The 17,662-nt window shown below is 44.0% G+C and overlaps 1 protein-coding gene across 1 annotated transcript in view; it reads right to left on the bottom strand.

Annotated features, from left to right (window-relative positions):
- The window catches only part of MFNG (MFNG O-fucosylpeptide 3-beta-N-acetylglucosaminyltransferase), an 81,372-nt gene extending 67,445 nt beyond the window's left edge, over positions 1-13,927 (bottom strand). Inside the window, exon 1 of the mRNA XM_069231371.1 lies at positions 13,057-13,927. Coding sequence (XP_069087472.1) covers positions 13,057-13,308 — 252 coding nt within the window. The 5' untranslated portion in view covers positions 13,309-13,927. The remainder of the gene's footprint in view (positions 1-13,056) is intronic.
- Positions 13,928-17,662: the final 3,735 nt, after the last annotated feature.

The following is a 17,662-nucleotide window of genomic DNA, read 5'->3' on the forward strand; positions in this document are numbered from 1 at the left end:
GAGCGATTGGGCCTGGATGGATAGGGACTGAGGATTGCAGCCCACAAGGTTTGTGTTAAAGCATGGATACACACAAACATTTTCATACCAGCCAAAAAATTTCAGTCTGTGGTGTGACCGAGGGCTCCACTGATGCCTGCAGGGTGGCGGTCTGCAGCAGGGAGGTGTAAGGTGGGCGTAGGGATGCAACACATGTACATCTAGTGGTTGTATCGCACCTGGGCTCAATCCTGGCTTCCTCACGTGACTAAATTTTGTGATCCTAGGCAATTGATTTATTTCACTTTGCTTCTTTTTTCTTCATTATCACATATAAGAGGACCTCGAAATATACGACTTCAGGATGTGCCCTGTACAAAACATTCTCTTGTGTTTGATGTAATTATAATGTTGACCATATATAATAACAATCCAGACAAGCCAGGGGGGGCACATAACAACTGACTTGCCTCTTAGTTCATTATTGGCATTGTTGTCAGGATGGGGGCAATAATCTTTCTAAAGTCAGGTTTGAGAACTGTCACTTTAAAAAAAAAATGTAATGCACCGATTTACATCTGATGTGCTAAGGTGAAACGCTTTTGCACGTTAGTAAATACACTTTTTGAACTTCAAGTGGATGGCTTTAAGGTGAAGGTATTCTTAATGTTAAGTGATAAAGAACATCTTCTGTGTATTTTTTTTTAACTTCATTTCCCCAGTAAATAAATGTATTTAATACCTTTACGGATGTTAGTGCTTTGTAAAGAAAACAACAGCCTTGTGCTGCTGTTCAACAGGGGGCCACATGTAAAGGTTAGGAGGGCTGCATGCGTACTTTGAGGATCAGTGTGTTAGGGTGTCCTACATGTGTGTAAGATTGCCTTCTGACCGTGTTGCTGCAGGTGGGAAGCTGCACCTAAGCATGGGTGTAGGGTGACGAAGGGATATTCGATGTCCAGTTATTGTTTTCCTTACCAGGGTCATTCCAGGAGCATCAGATGAGTGACACAAGAAAAGATTGGGGCGTACTACCATTGGTTGCAAGGGAGGATTCGATTCTCCCTAAAGTATCTCAAATAACTGTTCACTCTGGACACATTTAGCCCAAAGAAGTAGTTCTTTTCAGGCGAGGCCTAACAGATTATCTGCAGGGGTTGTACCACAAAAGAAGATTGTGTTTTACACCAGTAGTGCTGTTCAAACAAACATGGGCAGATCACGAAAACATTTCATTTCTAGTGGGTCATGATGAGTCTGCCCATGTGGGACAGATCGACTCACAAGAACGGGCATTATACAAACAGCAGGGGTATCTGTTATGGTTTAGTCCAGGACAGCCAAGTATGCGTTCCTAACGATGGTTGCAAGAGAGTGGGGCAGCCCGATAAAAACACACCTTGCGGCACCAACTGAAGGTCTGATAGTTCAAACACCACCTCAATTCGGACTTTATACTGGTGGCACTTTTCTCACAAACAACTGCTGTCTAAGAATATATTTCAATCCATGCAATCCCTGAACAGATAATGTGCAGACAGACGAACAACAAACTGCACTTTGTGTTGGTGATACTCTTTACACAAACATACGAAGATCAAATACCTCCAGATTTGGTGGGCTTTGGGTTGCTTAAAATGTATAATAACAGTGTAAAAAAATGACATTTTACGTCATTGATGCTGTTCGTGCCTACAAGAGAATTTACATCCCCTTAATTCAAGTGAGCCTTGAAATGATTAATCTAAATAAATGAAAATTACATGCATTTAAGGTTCAGGTGAACTATAAATAGGTTAAGGGCCTGATTTAGGATTTGGTCCATGGGTTACTCGGATATTCCATCCACCTTATTTCAAGTCCATTGGACTTGTAATATACCAGAAGCGATATCTGTTACATTTGTGACACCGTAAACCGTTGAACAAGCTCTAAATCAGGCCCGAAATATTGTAATTACAGCAATATAGCAATGACATATTATGTAATTGGTGTTGCTTACACAATCAAGAGGTTTCACGTCACTTTTAATTCAAGTGAGTCTTAAACATACCAAGTTACAATCAGCACCCAGGTATTGAAATAAGGGTGCTCCAAGAATATACTTCAACTCAGTAGAAGATCTAGCAGGGGTGCAACTAGACCCAAACTTTGGGAGGGCTAGTACTTCAAGCCAAGGTGGTGAGGCTTCCATGTCACGCAAAGTGCGTGGACACACCCTCGGAGCTTGTATAAGAGGATACGTTACTAATATGTCTGAGTTTAAATGTGCAAATACATGCAAACAGCATTTGTGCATGTCTGTATTTTCATGCTTCAGCACATTAAAACCAAATCTTTTGGCTTTGGCTGTAAATTCCACTCACACATTAAGCACTTCTGGATCCCTGAAAGTATTCACTGCACCTGCGAGCTTTGGATGTATGCAAGTTGGTTGGTACCGAGCAAGTCTTGTGCATGTGTGCATGTCTGAAACACAATGAATAAAAAACCTGAAGCCTTAGTGGAAAGGTGTCTTCTCTTACCAAAAGCATCTAGATATACACACAATAAACAAATACTTCTATACAACAAGAAGATGTGAATGGGGGGTTTCCCAATAAACACAAGAAAATGCTTCCACAGGCATCAAGAAGTAAACTTACATGAACCACAATAAAAGTGTGACACATACTGGGATGAAGAAAATTATATGGGACTTCTATCTCAATGTCACAAAATGAGGGGCGTTCGCAAAGAGCTCAAATGGGAGGAACATTCACAGAGCAGATTGAGCAGGATAACTTCACAATGTAAAAAGATATATGTGTTTATATTGTTGTAGCAAATTTTTAGATGGGGAGCAACTATGTGTATATTATGAGTAGTAATGGAAGAGGAAGCAAGATTGCAAGTGTGTGTGAGAAAGTAGCCTCTTTCTAGCATGGTTACCCCCACTTTTGGCCTGTTTGTGAGTGTGAGTCAGTGTGTTTTTACTGTCTCACTGGGATCCTGCTGGCCAGGACCCCAGTGCTTGCTCATAGTTAAAACCCTGTTTGTCAGTGTGTTTTGCCTGTCTCACTGGGATCCTGCTAGCCAGGACCCCAGTGCTCATAGGTTGTGGCCTATGTGTGTGTTGTCAGTAGTGCTTCACTGTGTCACTGAAGTTCTGCTAACCAGAACTCCAGTGCTTGTGCTCTCTCCACTTTTTCAAATTAGTCACTATAGTTTAGTGACTTCATATTCCAATTCCAATTGGCACACTGGAACCCCCTTATAAGTCCGTAGTATATGGTACCCAGGGCATTGAGGTTCTAGGAGATCCTTATGGGCTGCAGCATTTCTTTCGCCACCCATAAGGAGCTCAGACAACCCTTTCTTCAGGACTGTCACTGCAGCCTGAGTGAAATAGTGCACACACTATTTCACAGCCATTTCACTGCACTTAAGTAACTTATAAGTCACCTAAATATCTAACCTTCATTTACTGAAGGCTACTTGCAAAGTTACTAAGTGTGAGGGCACCGTTGCACTAGCAAAGGTGCCCCCACGCTGTCCAGGGCCAATTCCCCAGACTTTGTGAGTGCAGGGATACCATTACAAGCGTACACTACATATAGGTCAATAACTATATGTAGCTTCACTATGGTAACTCCGAATAAGACCATGTAATTGTCCCCCGTTCCAAATCTGGTATTGGGGGGCCAATCCCATGCATCCTGGGGGCTCCACTATGGACCCCCAGCACTGCCAAACCAACTCTTTGAGGCTTGCACTGCAGCTACAGCTGCTGCCACCTCACAGACAGGGTTCTGCCCTCCTGGGGTCTGAGCAGCTCAGTCCCAGGAAGGCAGAACAATGCATTTCCTTTGGGAGGAGGGTGTTACACCCTCTCCCTTTGGAAATAGGTGTTACAGGCTTGGGAGGGGTAGCCTCCCAGAGCCTCTGGAAATGCTTTGAAGGGCACAAACGGTGCCCTCCTTGCATAAGCCAGTCTACACCGGTTCAGGGACTCCCAGTCCCTGCTCTGGCGTGAAACTGGACAAAGGAAAAGGGAGTGACCACTCCCCTCTCTAGCACCACCCCAGGGGTGGTGCCCAGAACTACTCCAGTGTGTCCCTGGCATTAGCCATCTTGTTTTCCAAAGTGTGGAGACACGGTGGAGATCTCCGAGTGGCCAGTGCCAGCAGGTGAAGTCAGAGACCCCTCCTCATAGGTACATACCTGGGTAGGTAGCCAATCCCCCTCTCAGGGCTATTGAGGGTCTCTCCTGTGGGTTCCTCGTCAGATTCAGCTTGCAAGACTCCTCCAGGAACCCTCTGCATCCTTTGCTTCAACTTCTGCTCCAGGAACTGCTGTAACTGCAACAAAGTATCCAGGGCGACTCTTGTGACCTGCAACTTCAGCTCCAGCTAGCATTTGCAACAGTTTCCAAGGTATGCAGGCTCTGAGGACTCCCTGTCTTCAGACTGCACCAGAAGAACCGAAGGAATCTCCAGTGGAGTGACGAAGTCACATCCCTGCTCCTGCAGGCACCTTCAAAGACAATGACTGGTTCTCTGAGACTCCTCTCCTGATGGCGAGCATGCTCCCTGGAACACAGGCGATAGACCAACATGACCCAGAATGTCCTAAGGTCCAGCTGTCCAAATTTGGAGGAGGTAAGAGCTTGCCTTCCCGGTTTGCGACAGTATTCCTGTGAACCACGTCATCTCCAGCTCCTTGGACTCCTGTGCACTTCTTCTAAGAATCCTTTGTGCACAGCACTTCATCCTGCGACGTACAACTCGCTGAGTTGTTCTCTGGCGGCACAGGACCTTCTTTTGTTGTGCTGCACCAGCTGCATTTTTCATCTCCTTTGTCCCCGTGTCCTGGGCCTCCCATGGGTGCTGCCTGGTCTTCTGTGGGCTCTCTCCAGTGTTGGGAGGCCCCTGTGCCTCCTCAGTATGAGTTGAGGCCCCAGGCAGCACCATTTTTACGCAAACCGCGACCTTGCTTGAACCAAGGCTTGTTGGATGAATTTAGCAACGCAACAACCTGCATCCAACTTCTTGACGTGGGACATCTCCTGCACCATGCAGAAAGCCACAGCCATCTTCTTTGATGCTCTTCTGCAGACTTTTTCTACCCGGAGAATCGTCTTTTGCACCATCTTCTAGGTTGGCAGGGGCTCCTGTCCTTCCTGGAATCTTCTGCGACTTATGGACTTGGTCTCCTCTCTTCACAGGTCTTCAGGTCCAGGAATCCACCATTTGTTGATTGCAGTCTTGCTTGGTTCGTGCAATAACTCTTATCACGACTTGTAGTGTGTCCTCCGGAAACTTCAGTACTTTACTCCTACTTTCTTGGGCTCTGGGGTGGGGTATTTTACTTACCTTTGGTGCTCTCTTACACTCCCAGCACCCCTCTACACACTACACTTGCAGAGGGGGGAATTTGTGATTCGCATTCCACTTTCTTAGTATATGGTTTGTGTTGCCCCTAGGCCTATTGCATTCTATTGTATTTTCCACTGTTTGCACTATTTTATGACTATTTACTTACCTGATTTTGGTCTCTAGTGTATATATTGTGTATAATACTTACCTCCAGAAGAAGTATTATCTCTAAGATATTTTTGGCCTTGTGTCACTAAAATAAAGTACCTTTATTTTTGGTAACACTAAGTATTGTCTTTTATTGTGTAGAAGTACTGTGCATCTATAGTGTATTGCAGAAGCTTTGCATGTCTCCTAGTTCAGCCTACGCTGCTTTGCTACAGCTACCTCTAGACAGCCTAAGCTGCTAGAACATTGCCTACATTTCACTATAAAGGGATAACTGGACCTGGTATAAGGTGTAAGTACCCACTATACCCACTACAAACCAGGCCAGCCTCCTACAGTGAGGGCTTGAATCTTTGAATTACACACAGTCACACACAATTAAGGCATCATTAGTGATTAAGTGATTTGCACAGCGCTGCACAATTTTAGGTCAACTGCCAAGCTCGGTTCAAAACCAGGTTTCCATGTTGACTTAGTCACTACACCACAAAGCCTTAGTAATGTAATAACATATTCAAAAAAGGTTACGAAATGAAAATTCTCCCAAAGTTCACCTTCACCAATCCTTGTGAACACTGATATTATTTCGATATTTTCTACTAGGCATTATGCTGTGTTCCTTGTGATGTCATGTGAGTAGACCAAATGCAAATTATTGTGGTATGTAAGTATTTAGTAGGGCGTCACACCTTGATTAAATTATCTCTCATTGAAAGTTCGGTTTTGTCTATGTGCATATGCACTATAGGTTAACGTATAAGGTAATATATAACATTAATATGTGCATAGTTTTAAACAATATAAATGATTTATTATTAGTGATGCATCTACATTGTACCCATCAGGGTGGAACAGAGATTATGGTACAGATGTTGAGTACCTTTTTTAACTGAATTAAATATAATGAGGGTCCCTTCTTGATATACACAAAATCACGAATATAAAGTGAACACTTCACAAAAAACTTTCAACTTCAATACATCAGTCCAAATGTATCATAATGATCCTGGAATCAACCAGTCAAGTTGAACGATGAATCCAAAGTCTTTATTCCAAATCTCATTCACTTATATACAGTCTGTAATCCACAGGTTATGTTCCTTCCAGCCAACACGTGTTTCGTCTTGGGAAATGATAAATCCCTTATGACTTCTTCAGGGCTTCTTAAATCAGGCACTAATCATCTCTAATAAAAATTGTAACTTCTTATATTCCAAAGTTTTCATCCATAACTCCAGTAATGATCACATAACTCGTTATTCTGAAAATTATTTATTCCATGGCTCCAGCGTCTGACAGTAAGGACGCCTTGAGAAGGAACATAACCTGTGGATTACAGACTGTATATAAGTGAATGAGATTTGGAATAAAGACTTTGGATTCATCGTTCAACTTGACTGGTTGATTCCAGGATCATTATGATACATTTGGACTGATGTATTGAAGTTGAAAGTTTTTTGTGAAGTGTTCACTTTATATTCGTGATTTTGTGTATATCAAGAAGGGACCCTCATTATATTTAATTTTGTAGTTAGAGGTGTTTTCCTCTGGGGGTAGGGTGTTTCCCTGTTGAGGTTCCCTGTCATTTACTGGGGTTAGTTCATTACCCTTAGCGCCATTTATCCTTAGTTTCACACCCTGTTGCGTTGTTACCTTTTTTAACTGGGTTATTTTCTCTCATTTAAAATAGTATACTAAGGGTTGATCAACCTTTTTTTCAGTCTTTGGCACTACAATCCTTTCTTCAAATAGCTTTCTGCTGGTGTGATAAAAAAGACCAATATTGCAAATTACTATAAGTCAGTTTCTGTTTGAGCGTTTCAGATTAAATATCTTTCATAAAAATACAGGTGCCTGACAAGGACACATTTACACTCGGTCATGTTTTCTTTGTCTCTGTATGAAAAAGGCCAAAATTTAAATGTGCATATGCTGCACCAGAAATGCATAATGGAAAATAATGTTGTCAGGCATGCTTATGAGGGAGATGAAGCTGGGTAAAAACTAGATTGAACTTTGTTATGGTGAGCATCATAAGCACTAGATACACAGTTGCCTGATTAGATTGAGAGATTTCAGGATAACCAGAGGGAGACTGAGGCAAAGACCCATGTATGTGCGAGTGTGTGAGCATACCCATCAACCTGTGATCCCCTCACACTAGGAAGAACCACCTGCCCCACCAGCCAGTATGGAGCTTGTGTTGCTTCACCTTAACATATACTGATGAGTCTTGGTGCCTGTGCTGAAAAAATAAATGTGACCTTGTGTAACGTCACTGGTGCTCCTGTAAAGGACTCCATTACCTTCAGGTCTAGGTTGTGCTATATAAAACTATGAAAAAAAGGTCAACTATCTGAGACCGAGCTTCACTCTTCAACAGGAGGTGGTCTGTTTATGATAGAGTCCTACTCTCATGTGTAGGAACTAATTTTATATGTGCAGGAACTCACTTACATCTTCTAGGTATCCCGATGCATCTCTAGAAGCACAACCAACTTTAGTTTTAGGTTTCTGGGATCAGGAAAAAATGGAGCGGTACATGAAGAGAGTGACTACAGGGACAGAGAGTAGTATGAAATAATGAACAGTGCTGAAGCCCAGGTGACTGTCAATGGATGATGCAATAGAAGTCAAAATGCACTGCAGTACACGAGAAAAGAAAAGTGGACCTGGGCAGTAAAGCAAAAGACAAAAAGTAATTTGAACAAAGGGGCCTCCAAGTTGGAGCCACCAGCATTTTAGGCAGGGGCCAGTGGAAGAACTGAGATGGTGCCCAATGGCAGTTCTTTCCATTGTGTGTGAAAACTCAAACTTTCAGCAGGATCCACAGAGCGGGCAACGGCCCATGTGAAAACGGGACCCATACAAGGTCAGTTGAATTCCAAATTTGGCTGTAATTATTACCCTATGGAGGAGTAGTGGAGCATTGGTCTGCACGCAGCTGCAGTTTCAGTGCTACAGTAACTATATTTTGGCTGCTGCTATTAGGAGGCTGCCTGTCTGTATAGTATATGAAAATAACAGGCACTGTGCACAGAGTCCAAGCAAACCCACTTTGGTACCCAAAAGTAAAAAGTAGACCACCTAATGCTCTGTTTTTTTGGTAGTGTGGGCGAGCAGTTAGGCTAATTCAGAAGGTGTTCTAAGCATGTGTTGCACTCACAGTACCAATAAATATGGACACACACATGGAAGAATAACTCAAGACCAATTTACAAAAAAATCTTCAGATTTTTCTAAAATTTTTAAGACCAAGATAATCAATATAAAGTAAGCACTTGTTTTGTTTTGATTTTTCAAAGTTTAGAAAATGTTCTGTTTTTTTGTGTAATTACGCACCATGGGAATCAATGGGAAAATCAGGCAATGCTCTCTCATATGTCATCTTTGTTTTTTAGGTCGAGGTGGTTGGAGGGTCCAACGGACCAGCCGGAGAACTTCAGGCAGTTCCAGTTCAATTGCGAGCAGCAGCTGAAAATCTTGGAGCTGGTGCCCAAAAGAGAAGGGGAATACTTGGAAACACATTGCACAGATGGACTTTAAGGTAAGTCCAGTGGGTCCCCTTGGAGGGTGGCGGTTGCATGGGGCTAGGTACCCTAGAGCATAGCTGGTTGGGTGATGCAAAGGCCAGGGAAGCCGGGTGCAGCGCAGATAGGTCAGCCAGGATTCATGCGTGTTGGAGTCAGGAGCAGGTGACTTTGGGGGTGGATTGCGGGTCAGCAGGGCCACTCTGGGTGGTGGTTCTTTTGTGTACTGAAGTCTCTTGACTGGTGCTTGCATCTGGGATTTTTGAAGTCCAGAGCAGACTTTGCCTCTGGTTGTTAGGAGTCTGGTACCCCAGGCAATGGTAGACCATAGCCCTGGAGAGTCACAGTGCTGCCAAACGTGGCACAGTGGCAGGTCTTGTCTTTATGGGCTAGTGTGCAGACGTTAGTTGAGCTGCTGGGTCCAGTTCATTGGACAGCAGCTGGTCACTTTGCAGGACTTGGGGGGTTCCTTGTCTGTTGGGTGCAGGGAGTGATACCTTCTCTCAGAGGGAGGTTCTTGTCAATTTTCAGAAGGCAGGTGGTCCTCTGGGGGTTTGTGGAGTCCTTCAGATTTCCAGGTGACACCTCAGTGCTAATGGTTGAGTCCCTGGAGCAGCAGGCAGGGTTTGGTGCCTTTTTCTTTGTGCAGCAGCACTTCAGTTCTTGTGCCTTGGGTCATCTCTTATCCTGGTCTTCTTGTGTCCGTTGAATCTGAGGTAGTGGTCTAGGGATGCCCTCTAAATACTGCATTTAGGGGGAGTTAGAGGGAGTACCTGGTAGTGGCCAATGGGCCACCTACCTTAGGGTGGCAACACCCACTAAGTGACTACTTCCTGTGGGAAGCGATCACACCCCTAATACTGATTGGCTATTTCCCTACCACCCAAGATGGAGGAAAATGAAATGGACTGGTCACCTTGCCTGCCACACCTGAGGGGTGGTGCAGGCTGAGGATGGACACTCCTCCTATTCTTGCTAGGTTTTGCACCTGTTTTCCTTCCTAAAGTGGGGGGAAAACATTGGGTGGCCATCTGCTGCTAGCAGCAGAGGTGGGGGGTCATATTTCAAAGGCGGCAAGGCCTTTGAAGCTGACCGCTGGTGCAGGGTGCCTACCTGGGGAAGGAGGTGTGAAACCTCCACCCAGGAAAGGTTTTGTGTTCTGGCTTCTGAGAGCACAGGCTTATTTTCATGAGGTGTTTGATACCAAACAACCCAGGGTTCAGAGAGGCCATCATGTAGTTGGGGTTCTCGTAATGACCCGTGTCCAGCACAAGCATTTGCCATGGCTTCTCTGTAGACTTACTAAGTAGAAGAGCTAGCAAAGACACAGTAGGGGCATATTTGCTCCTCACACATATGCCCTGACATGCATTATAGTGCACCCTGCTTTAGAGCTGCAAGGCCTGCCAAAGGGGTGAGTTACCTATATTGCATGCAGTGTTGGTGGACAAGTCACTCTTGGTGAGTTCCATGTTGAGTTTGCAACTTTGGAAACACCTTGTCATGCACTTGCAATGGTAGTCTACGGCTGGTGTGGGGCCTGTAAGAGTGGCACAATTGGTGCTGCATCTCTGGGGGGTCCTCTTCATTACCCATGCCGTAGGTATCAGGGTACAATTTACTAGGAACCTACAAATGATAAAGACGGAGGAAAAGGAAAATGGCAGATGCATCACAAATGGGGACACAGGAACCTAGAAAAGTGAGACAAAGGGGCAGGAACTGTCTGGCAGCGTATTAACGAGGCATATGCTGTATTTAAGACTACCAGCCTTGATAATTAGCGCCCTGATGTTTAACTGATCGGCTGCAGGCTTCTGTGCAGAGCTTTGGGCACTGGTGTTCTTTCTATTGACAAATTAAGCACTGCAAAGCAACAAAGATTTTTTGGAGGAGAGCCTTCCCCTACTTTTCGTTTTATGCTTCATCATAGACTCCTCCCCTGGAAAGAACTGCATATCACCTGACCAGGTTCACCATGATCTGGGAGCTCTTATGTATAGTTGTTCTTTGGGTTTGGGATCACAATAATTACCTAAAACTAGGCTAGGAATACCCTAAAAGGACTTTTATTTGCCGAATCCCTGGTAAGACAAAAAAAAACTGTAATGTATTAGTGTAATTAAACTGAAATGGCACGTGTACACCGAAATCAACATGCTTCAGCCAGTGTTCACAAGTCCAGGGGGTCTCTGGCTTTCATCAGGACTGCTGATCTCTGTTCCATATTTATCTATGTATATGGGTAAATAGGTAAAGAGTAATACTTCTGGTAACAACATTCAAGGTAGTGCCCTGGATGAAAATGTTTAGCTCCTCTTGGATAATGGAATGGGGGTAACCCTTGTAGCCACACATTCGTCAAGGGTATTTACCCTCCTGTGCACCTAGCATCCTTCCTGGGCTTACGAATGATACATCTCTACTTTTAGGGCTGACAAGATGCAGTCAGGTGGATGAACAAGCAACAATTGTCATGCCTCAAAATTCTGGCTTCTTCCTATTCATTAATGTCGTGAGAGAGTCTTCCTGGTAAAGACAGTTTCCTTTGTCAAAATGAAACCTAACCAGGGATGTAGACTTCTGGAGCCTTTATAGTAATCAGAAATGTGGAAGATTTGGATTACGGTATGCAGCATGCTGGCAATGCTTCTCTTGACTGAATAACTTGAGTAGGCAGGTGTAGGCTAGAGTCCATTTTCCCTAAACGGTTTCTTGCTTCAGTTAAAGTCGGTCATAGTGTGCCAAGTTACTGAACTGAGGCAAGATTGAGGAGGGATGCTACTGCTTCCACATTCAGTATTTTAAGGTCTCTGCTTCCAATGAGAAAAGCGTGATGCAGTTAGACAACATCCATTGGTTGATGGCTCAGAGACACTTGTCTAATCTTGATTTTTTAAGATCACGTGGGTTTTCTAGTTTTAGGATTATCTGACTGTCATCTTTATAACTGTATAAGGTAGAGAGCCGAGGTAGACATTGAAGTTGAGTGGGGCTATGGTGGATCCTTGAGATATGACTGCCTTGAATGACAAAGGTGATGTGTGTGGAAGAAGCAAGGTGATGATTGATCTGTTGCAGGTGTAGGATGAGATCCAGGCATGCTTACTCTTTTCAAACCATCTTGACAAGAAGATGCTGGAAATTATACCCAGTGACATACCATCATGCTGGATGTCGGAGGATATAAGTGACAACTCTTTTCGAATCAAGATCTAGAATAAATGTCTGATCAGAAATGTGCATAATCAATGGGATTTTGAACGTGACTTGGGATGTGGATCTGTTTTGAGCTAAATAGATGCCTAGATTCATTAATTTATGAATCTTTTTTATTAGCCCTGAAGGTGTTCAGTGGATAGATCCATTAGGGAGGAACCATGTGTCACTGAGAAGCCATTCTTCATAGATGAAAAAATGTAGAATAAAAGTATAACATGAAAAAACTTATTTAGGATATGTGGACGATATTTTCTTATTTATTACACTGGAGCACATAATCCATTAATAATTAGGTGATTGCCTTTAGAAATTGCGTATGATAGGCCCCTTTGCGGTATACTAAGTACAACTGAACATTGAACAATACAGTGACCCCCTACTACTTCAGCACGCAATGAATGTATTGTCCTATGCTACGGGTTGTTATACTTGTGTGTGGACTTTATGAGGTGTGCAACATATTAGTGTTTGTTGTAGTATAAATTGCGAATCACTTTAAGCCACGTTCGTCCTAGATGGAGAGTGCGGTAGATGCTGTCCCTCTCCACGGAAGGATCCCTATGTGTTGATCTCAGCGGAAGTAGTTTTCTTCTAGGAATTTTCCAATTTGAGTTAAAGATGGTCAGCCAACTGTCTTATGTCCTAAAGAGTAATGCACCCCTACCTGTGTTACATGAACATTTCTCTCTCTCACACCTTATATTTGTGGTAAATTCTAGATTGATGCCTGTATATGCGTTATCCTAACCTCTCTGAACAACCCCCCCCCCATATCCCCCTGCAACCACCAGAAACCTTACCTGCTCTCCTGCCCGAGACATCCAGGTGTGCAGCAGCAGGTCCATTCTGGAGCGATGAAACCTCTGGGTGGTCTTGATGGCCAGGAACAGGTCTTGCAGCGTGACCCCCTGCGGAGATGCTCGCTGGGCCCCCAGAGTATGTGCCAATAGGTGGTGGTGACCCCCACTCAGGCGCTTACAGACAAGCATCAGACAGCAAAGGGTGAGGAGAAGGGCCCCTGAGAGTCCTTGGTGCAGGCTGAGGCAGGGCATGGGGGTATTAGCCAAGGGAGATAAGGAGAGGTGTAAAGCTAGAGAGTGGATTGGTATTCCAAGAATAAGTGAAAAACGCAGGGAGTAGAGTTGCAGTAGCAGGAAGTGCGGGGGGGGGGGGGAGGGAGGGAGCAACCCAAGAGAAAGAGGGATGCGGGTGAGAAAAGGAGCGCGGCTGACGGAAGGGGTTGGGGCGAGAGCGGGAGCGAGAAAGAGGGAGCAGGAGAAAAAAGCGTGGGATTGAGAACCAGAAAGAGAGAGGTGGGTGCAGTTGGTGAGACAGTTCGCAAGACTCCTCCAAGAAAGAGACTGCCTGCAGACACTGTTTCCTCCGGAGACGGTTCTCAATCACTGCTCCAAGATATAACGAAACAACGAACAGGCACCGCTTCCTGCAGAGTGACTACACCGAAAGAGAGGTGCCGGGCACCGTTTCGCCAGGGTTCTCAGAGACCGCCACAAGGGATAGCGAGACAGCCAGCAGGCACCGCTTCCTCCAGTGTTAGGTAACCGTGACTGCTCCAAGACAGAGGGAGACAGCAGCCAGGCGGGCGCCGCCTCCCCGGGGCAGCTGGCAGGTGTGGAGCTTCGCTTTCCGGCGCAAGAGACGCCCCACCCCGCCCGTCTGCCGCCCTCGCTGCACCTGCCACTCCCGCACACTCCCCACAGCCCCGCGCCGAGGCTCCGGTGCTCGTCACTCTCCACAGCACTGGAACCCCGCAATGCAATGGTCCCTCAGCGGCAGGGCTTTAAATGGGCAGATTCTGTCCGGTACCGAGTCCTGCGCTTCGTTATTCTGAAAGGGAGAGTCCCTGCACTTTTTACACTCATGTAGTATATTTAAATGGGAGAGTACCGGCACTTCTCACAAGTAAACGGGTGTTCTAAGGAGTGACTACCTGCACTTCCTTATTTCCATTTAAATCACTGCTTGACTGGAAATCGAATCATTTCAAATAGGTGAATTGGAGTCTGCAGTGATAAAGCTTTAACAGACCTGCCACCTCACACGGTGCCACCGTGTGTCACAGGATCCTTGCCCCGTCTCACGGTCACTCCGTGAGAAGTCGACAGCACAGGATGGCGTAGTGGTGTCCAGTTCCCCTTTGGAAGCTGTGAACAACCAGTTTCAATGAAGGGTTGTGAAAACATCCCAGGACATCCGTGACAGCCTCACTATCCATTTTAAAAATTTGGAAGGGTGGGCGGGGGGTGGAGGGGGGGGCAGAGTACCTCTTACGTAGTTCTTTGCATGAGGCCCTGCCCCACTTTATACGGTGAACTATATTTTCAGGTTGGTATTGTGGTTTAACTGCTGGAAATAAGAGTCTTAAGCGAAATAATTCATCCACCAAAAGCGTAAAACATGGTCAGAACAGTTAAGTGTTCATCTCTCTGGACAGTGAACAATTACCAAAGAAAGGGTTTTTTATTTCAAATTGTATTGTATTGTAATAGTATTTATATAGCGCTTACTACCCCTGACGAGGCGTCGAAGTGCTTTTTGGCGAGTAGCACGCTACTCCGGAACCCAAAAGGAATTAGTGGTAGATTAGTATAGGGAAATATGAGTACAGTTTTAGTATTATTATGAGTTAATTTGAGGAGTGGATATGTGAGTTTGTTAGTTGGACTGACTGGAGTAAAGGGGGGGAAGGAGGAGGGAAGAGTCTGTGGAAAGGTTTAGGGAGATCATAGTAGCAGGGGGAGATAAATGAGGGAGAATTTAGTAGTGTTTGGGAGATCATGGTAGTAAAGTGAGTTTTGGGTGAGTTAGATGTGGAAGAGGAGGGAAGAGCTAAGACAGGGTTATTTAGGAGATGAAAGTAGTTGAATGGATTTGGGATGAGTCACAGTGGGAATGGAGGATAGATTGATAGAGACATGACATATGGTGATGGGTAGACAAAGTGTGATATAAAATGAGAACATGGATTCAGAAGTATATAACAACTTATCTAGGAGTTATGCAATGACCTATGAACATGTTAAGCACAGAATAACATACACACACACACATATATATATATATATATATATATATATATATATATATATATATATACACACACAAACACACACACATATACATATGCACACATATATGTACATAAATATACATATTTAAACCATGAGTAAATATACATTAGTTAAACAGGTTTAAAGAGTGTGTGTGTAGTTTATTATTATGACATAGTAGCAATACATATTTTCTAAAGAACTATATATAACTAGAATATACACATAATCAGATAAAAATATTTATCAACATAGCCATATGCAGTCCATAGCTGCTTGATTATGGTGGTTATGAAGGAAAGAGCCTACTTTTGGGTTGTTTTCTGAAGACAAGATAGTTATCTGTGGCTCTTATAGTTGGGGGTAATGAATTCCATAGTTTGGCTGCTTGAACGGAGAAGGATGTACCATCTATAGTATTTTTCTTGTACGGTGGTGTCCTAAGACGGGGTGCCAATCTTGAGCAGAGGTTTCTTTGTTGAATGCATTTGGTTATTTTGTTTCTGATAAAAAGCGGTCCTGTTCCATGTATAGCTTTGTGAGCGATACAAAGCAGCTTGAAGGTGCATCTTCTGGAAACGGGTTTCCAGTGTAGTGCTCTCAAGGCAGGGGAGATGGGGGCTTGTGGCTTTACATGTAACAGTAGCCTGGCTGCGGAGTTCTGAATACGTTGTAGTTTTTTCATAATAGGTAGAGGCCATTGGCATAATCCAGTTTGGATAGTACAAGCAAGATAGTAGCTTGCACCTTGTGTGGAAATCCAACGTGGGGGAAGATGCGTTGTAGAGTCTTCAAGGTGATGAAGCTTGTTCATGCTAGTTTGTCCACTTGGACATTCATAGTTAACCTGGAGTCCATGGTGATTCCAAGGTTTTTAACTTCCTTGGATAATTGAGGAGGTGATCCGAGATTGTCAGGCCAGGCACACAGTGGGTCATAATTTCTCCAGTCACCACATATGAGTATTTATGTTTTGAAGGCATTTAGTTTGAGAAGGCTCCAAGTCATCCACTGATCAACGGCTCTGAGGCAACTGAAGATTTCTGAGTTTTCAGTGTTTTTGGGGCATTCTAATTTAAGTAGTATGTGTGTGTCGTCTGCATAGTTGTAGCATGTGAGATGAAAATCAATGATCAGTTCTGGTAATGATATCATGTAGATGTTGAAAAGCAAAGGTGAGATGATTGATCCTTGGGGGACCCCTGCTTTTGTCAGGTAGGGTTTGGACGAGAAGGGGGGCGAATAGATGATATTAGTTATTTTTTGAAGGTAGGATGTAATCCAGTCGAGAGCAGTCCCTTCTATGCCGGCTTCGTGGAGTCTTTGAATTAGGGTGTCATGGTCAACCATATCAAAGGCAGCCGAGAGGTCCAAGAGAAGTAGTGCAGCAACTCCATTGCGGTCGACTGTGTTTTTAAGATCATCCCAGATTGCTATGAGTGTTGATTCAGTGCCTCTTCCTGGGCGGAATCCAGTTTGGAAGTCTGAAAGTATAGAATTGTCTTCAATGAATTGTGACATCTGGGCGAATGCTGCTCTTTCTATCAGTTTGCCCCGGAAAGGTCAATTTGTGATTGGTCTGTAGTTGTTGGGGTCTTGGGGGTCTAGGTCTGTTTTCTTTAATAACAGTCGTATGTATGCCTTTTTCAGGTCTACAGGAAAAGTTCCTGTAGTTAAAGAGTTGTTGATGATTCTTCTTACAGGTGTGGCAGCAGAAGTAGATAAAAGAATGTTCTTGAAGATGTGTGGAGGGCAAGGGTCAGAAGGGCAACTGGAAGGTCTGGTTGCTTTGACCATATCCATAAATTCACCTTGTGATATTTGTTTGAAGGACTGTAGAGGCTGGGTTGGTTTATTCTTAGAGGGTATTTTAGGAAAGGGGCTGGTGCTGATGGTTTTCTTCTGTTTTAAGTAGGAGTCCAATGTGTCTGCCTTGGTTGTGTAATGAGTTGCCAGTTTGTTTGTGAAATCTTGAGTAGTGGGATGACTTCCTTCCATGCATGTAGGTTATCGAAATTCATTGACAATTTTATAAAATTCTTTGGTTGCAGATGTAGCATTTTGAATTCTGTCTGAGTAGTACCTTTTTTTAGCTTTTTTGATTGATGATTTGTATATTCTGTCAAGTTTGTGTAGCTGCAGTTTGTCTTGACTGTTGTTTGTTTTGTGCCAGGTCCGCTGCAACTTTCTGATTTGTTGCTTTATCTTTTTAAGTTCTGTGCTTCTCCAAGGTGTTGGTTCTCTTTTGTCGTGTTTAGTTTTTCTGAGTGGTGTTAGGATATCAAAAGCTTCTTGTAGCCACTCATAAAGTTTTGGAACAGATTTAATTGAAATC

This window comes from Pleurodeles waltl, chromosome 4_2, assembly GCF_031143425.1.
Source record: "Pleurodeles waltl isolate 20211129_DDA chromosome 4_2, aPleWal1.hap1.20221129, whole genome shotgun sequence".
Classification (NCBI taxonomy): Eukaryota; Metazoa; Chordata; class Amphibia; order Caudata; family Salamandridae; genus Pleurodeles; species Pleurodeles waltl.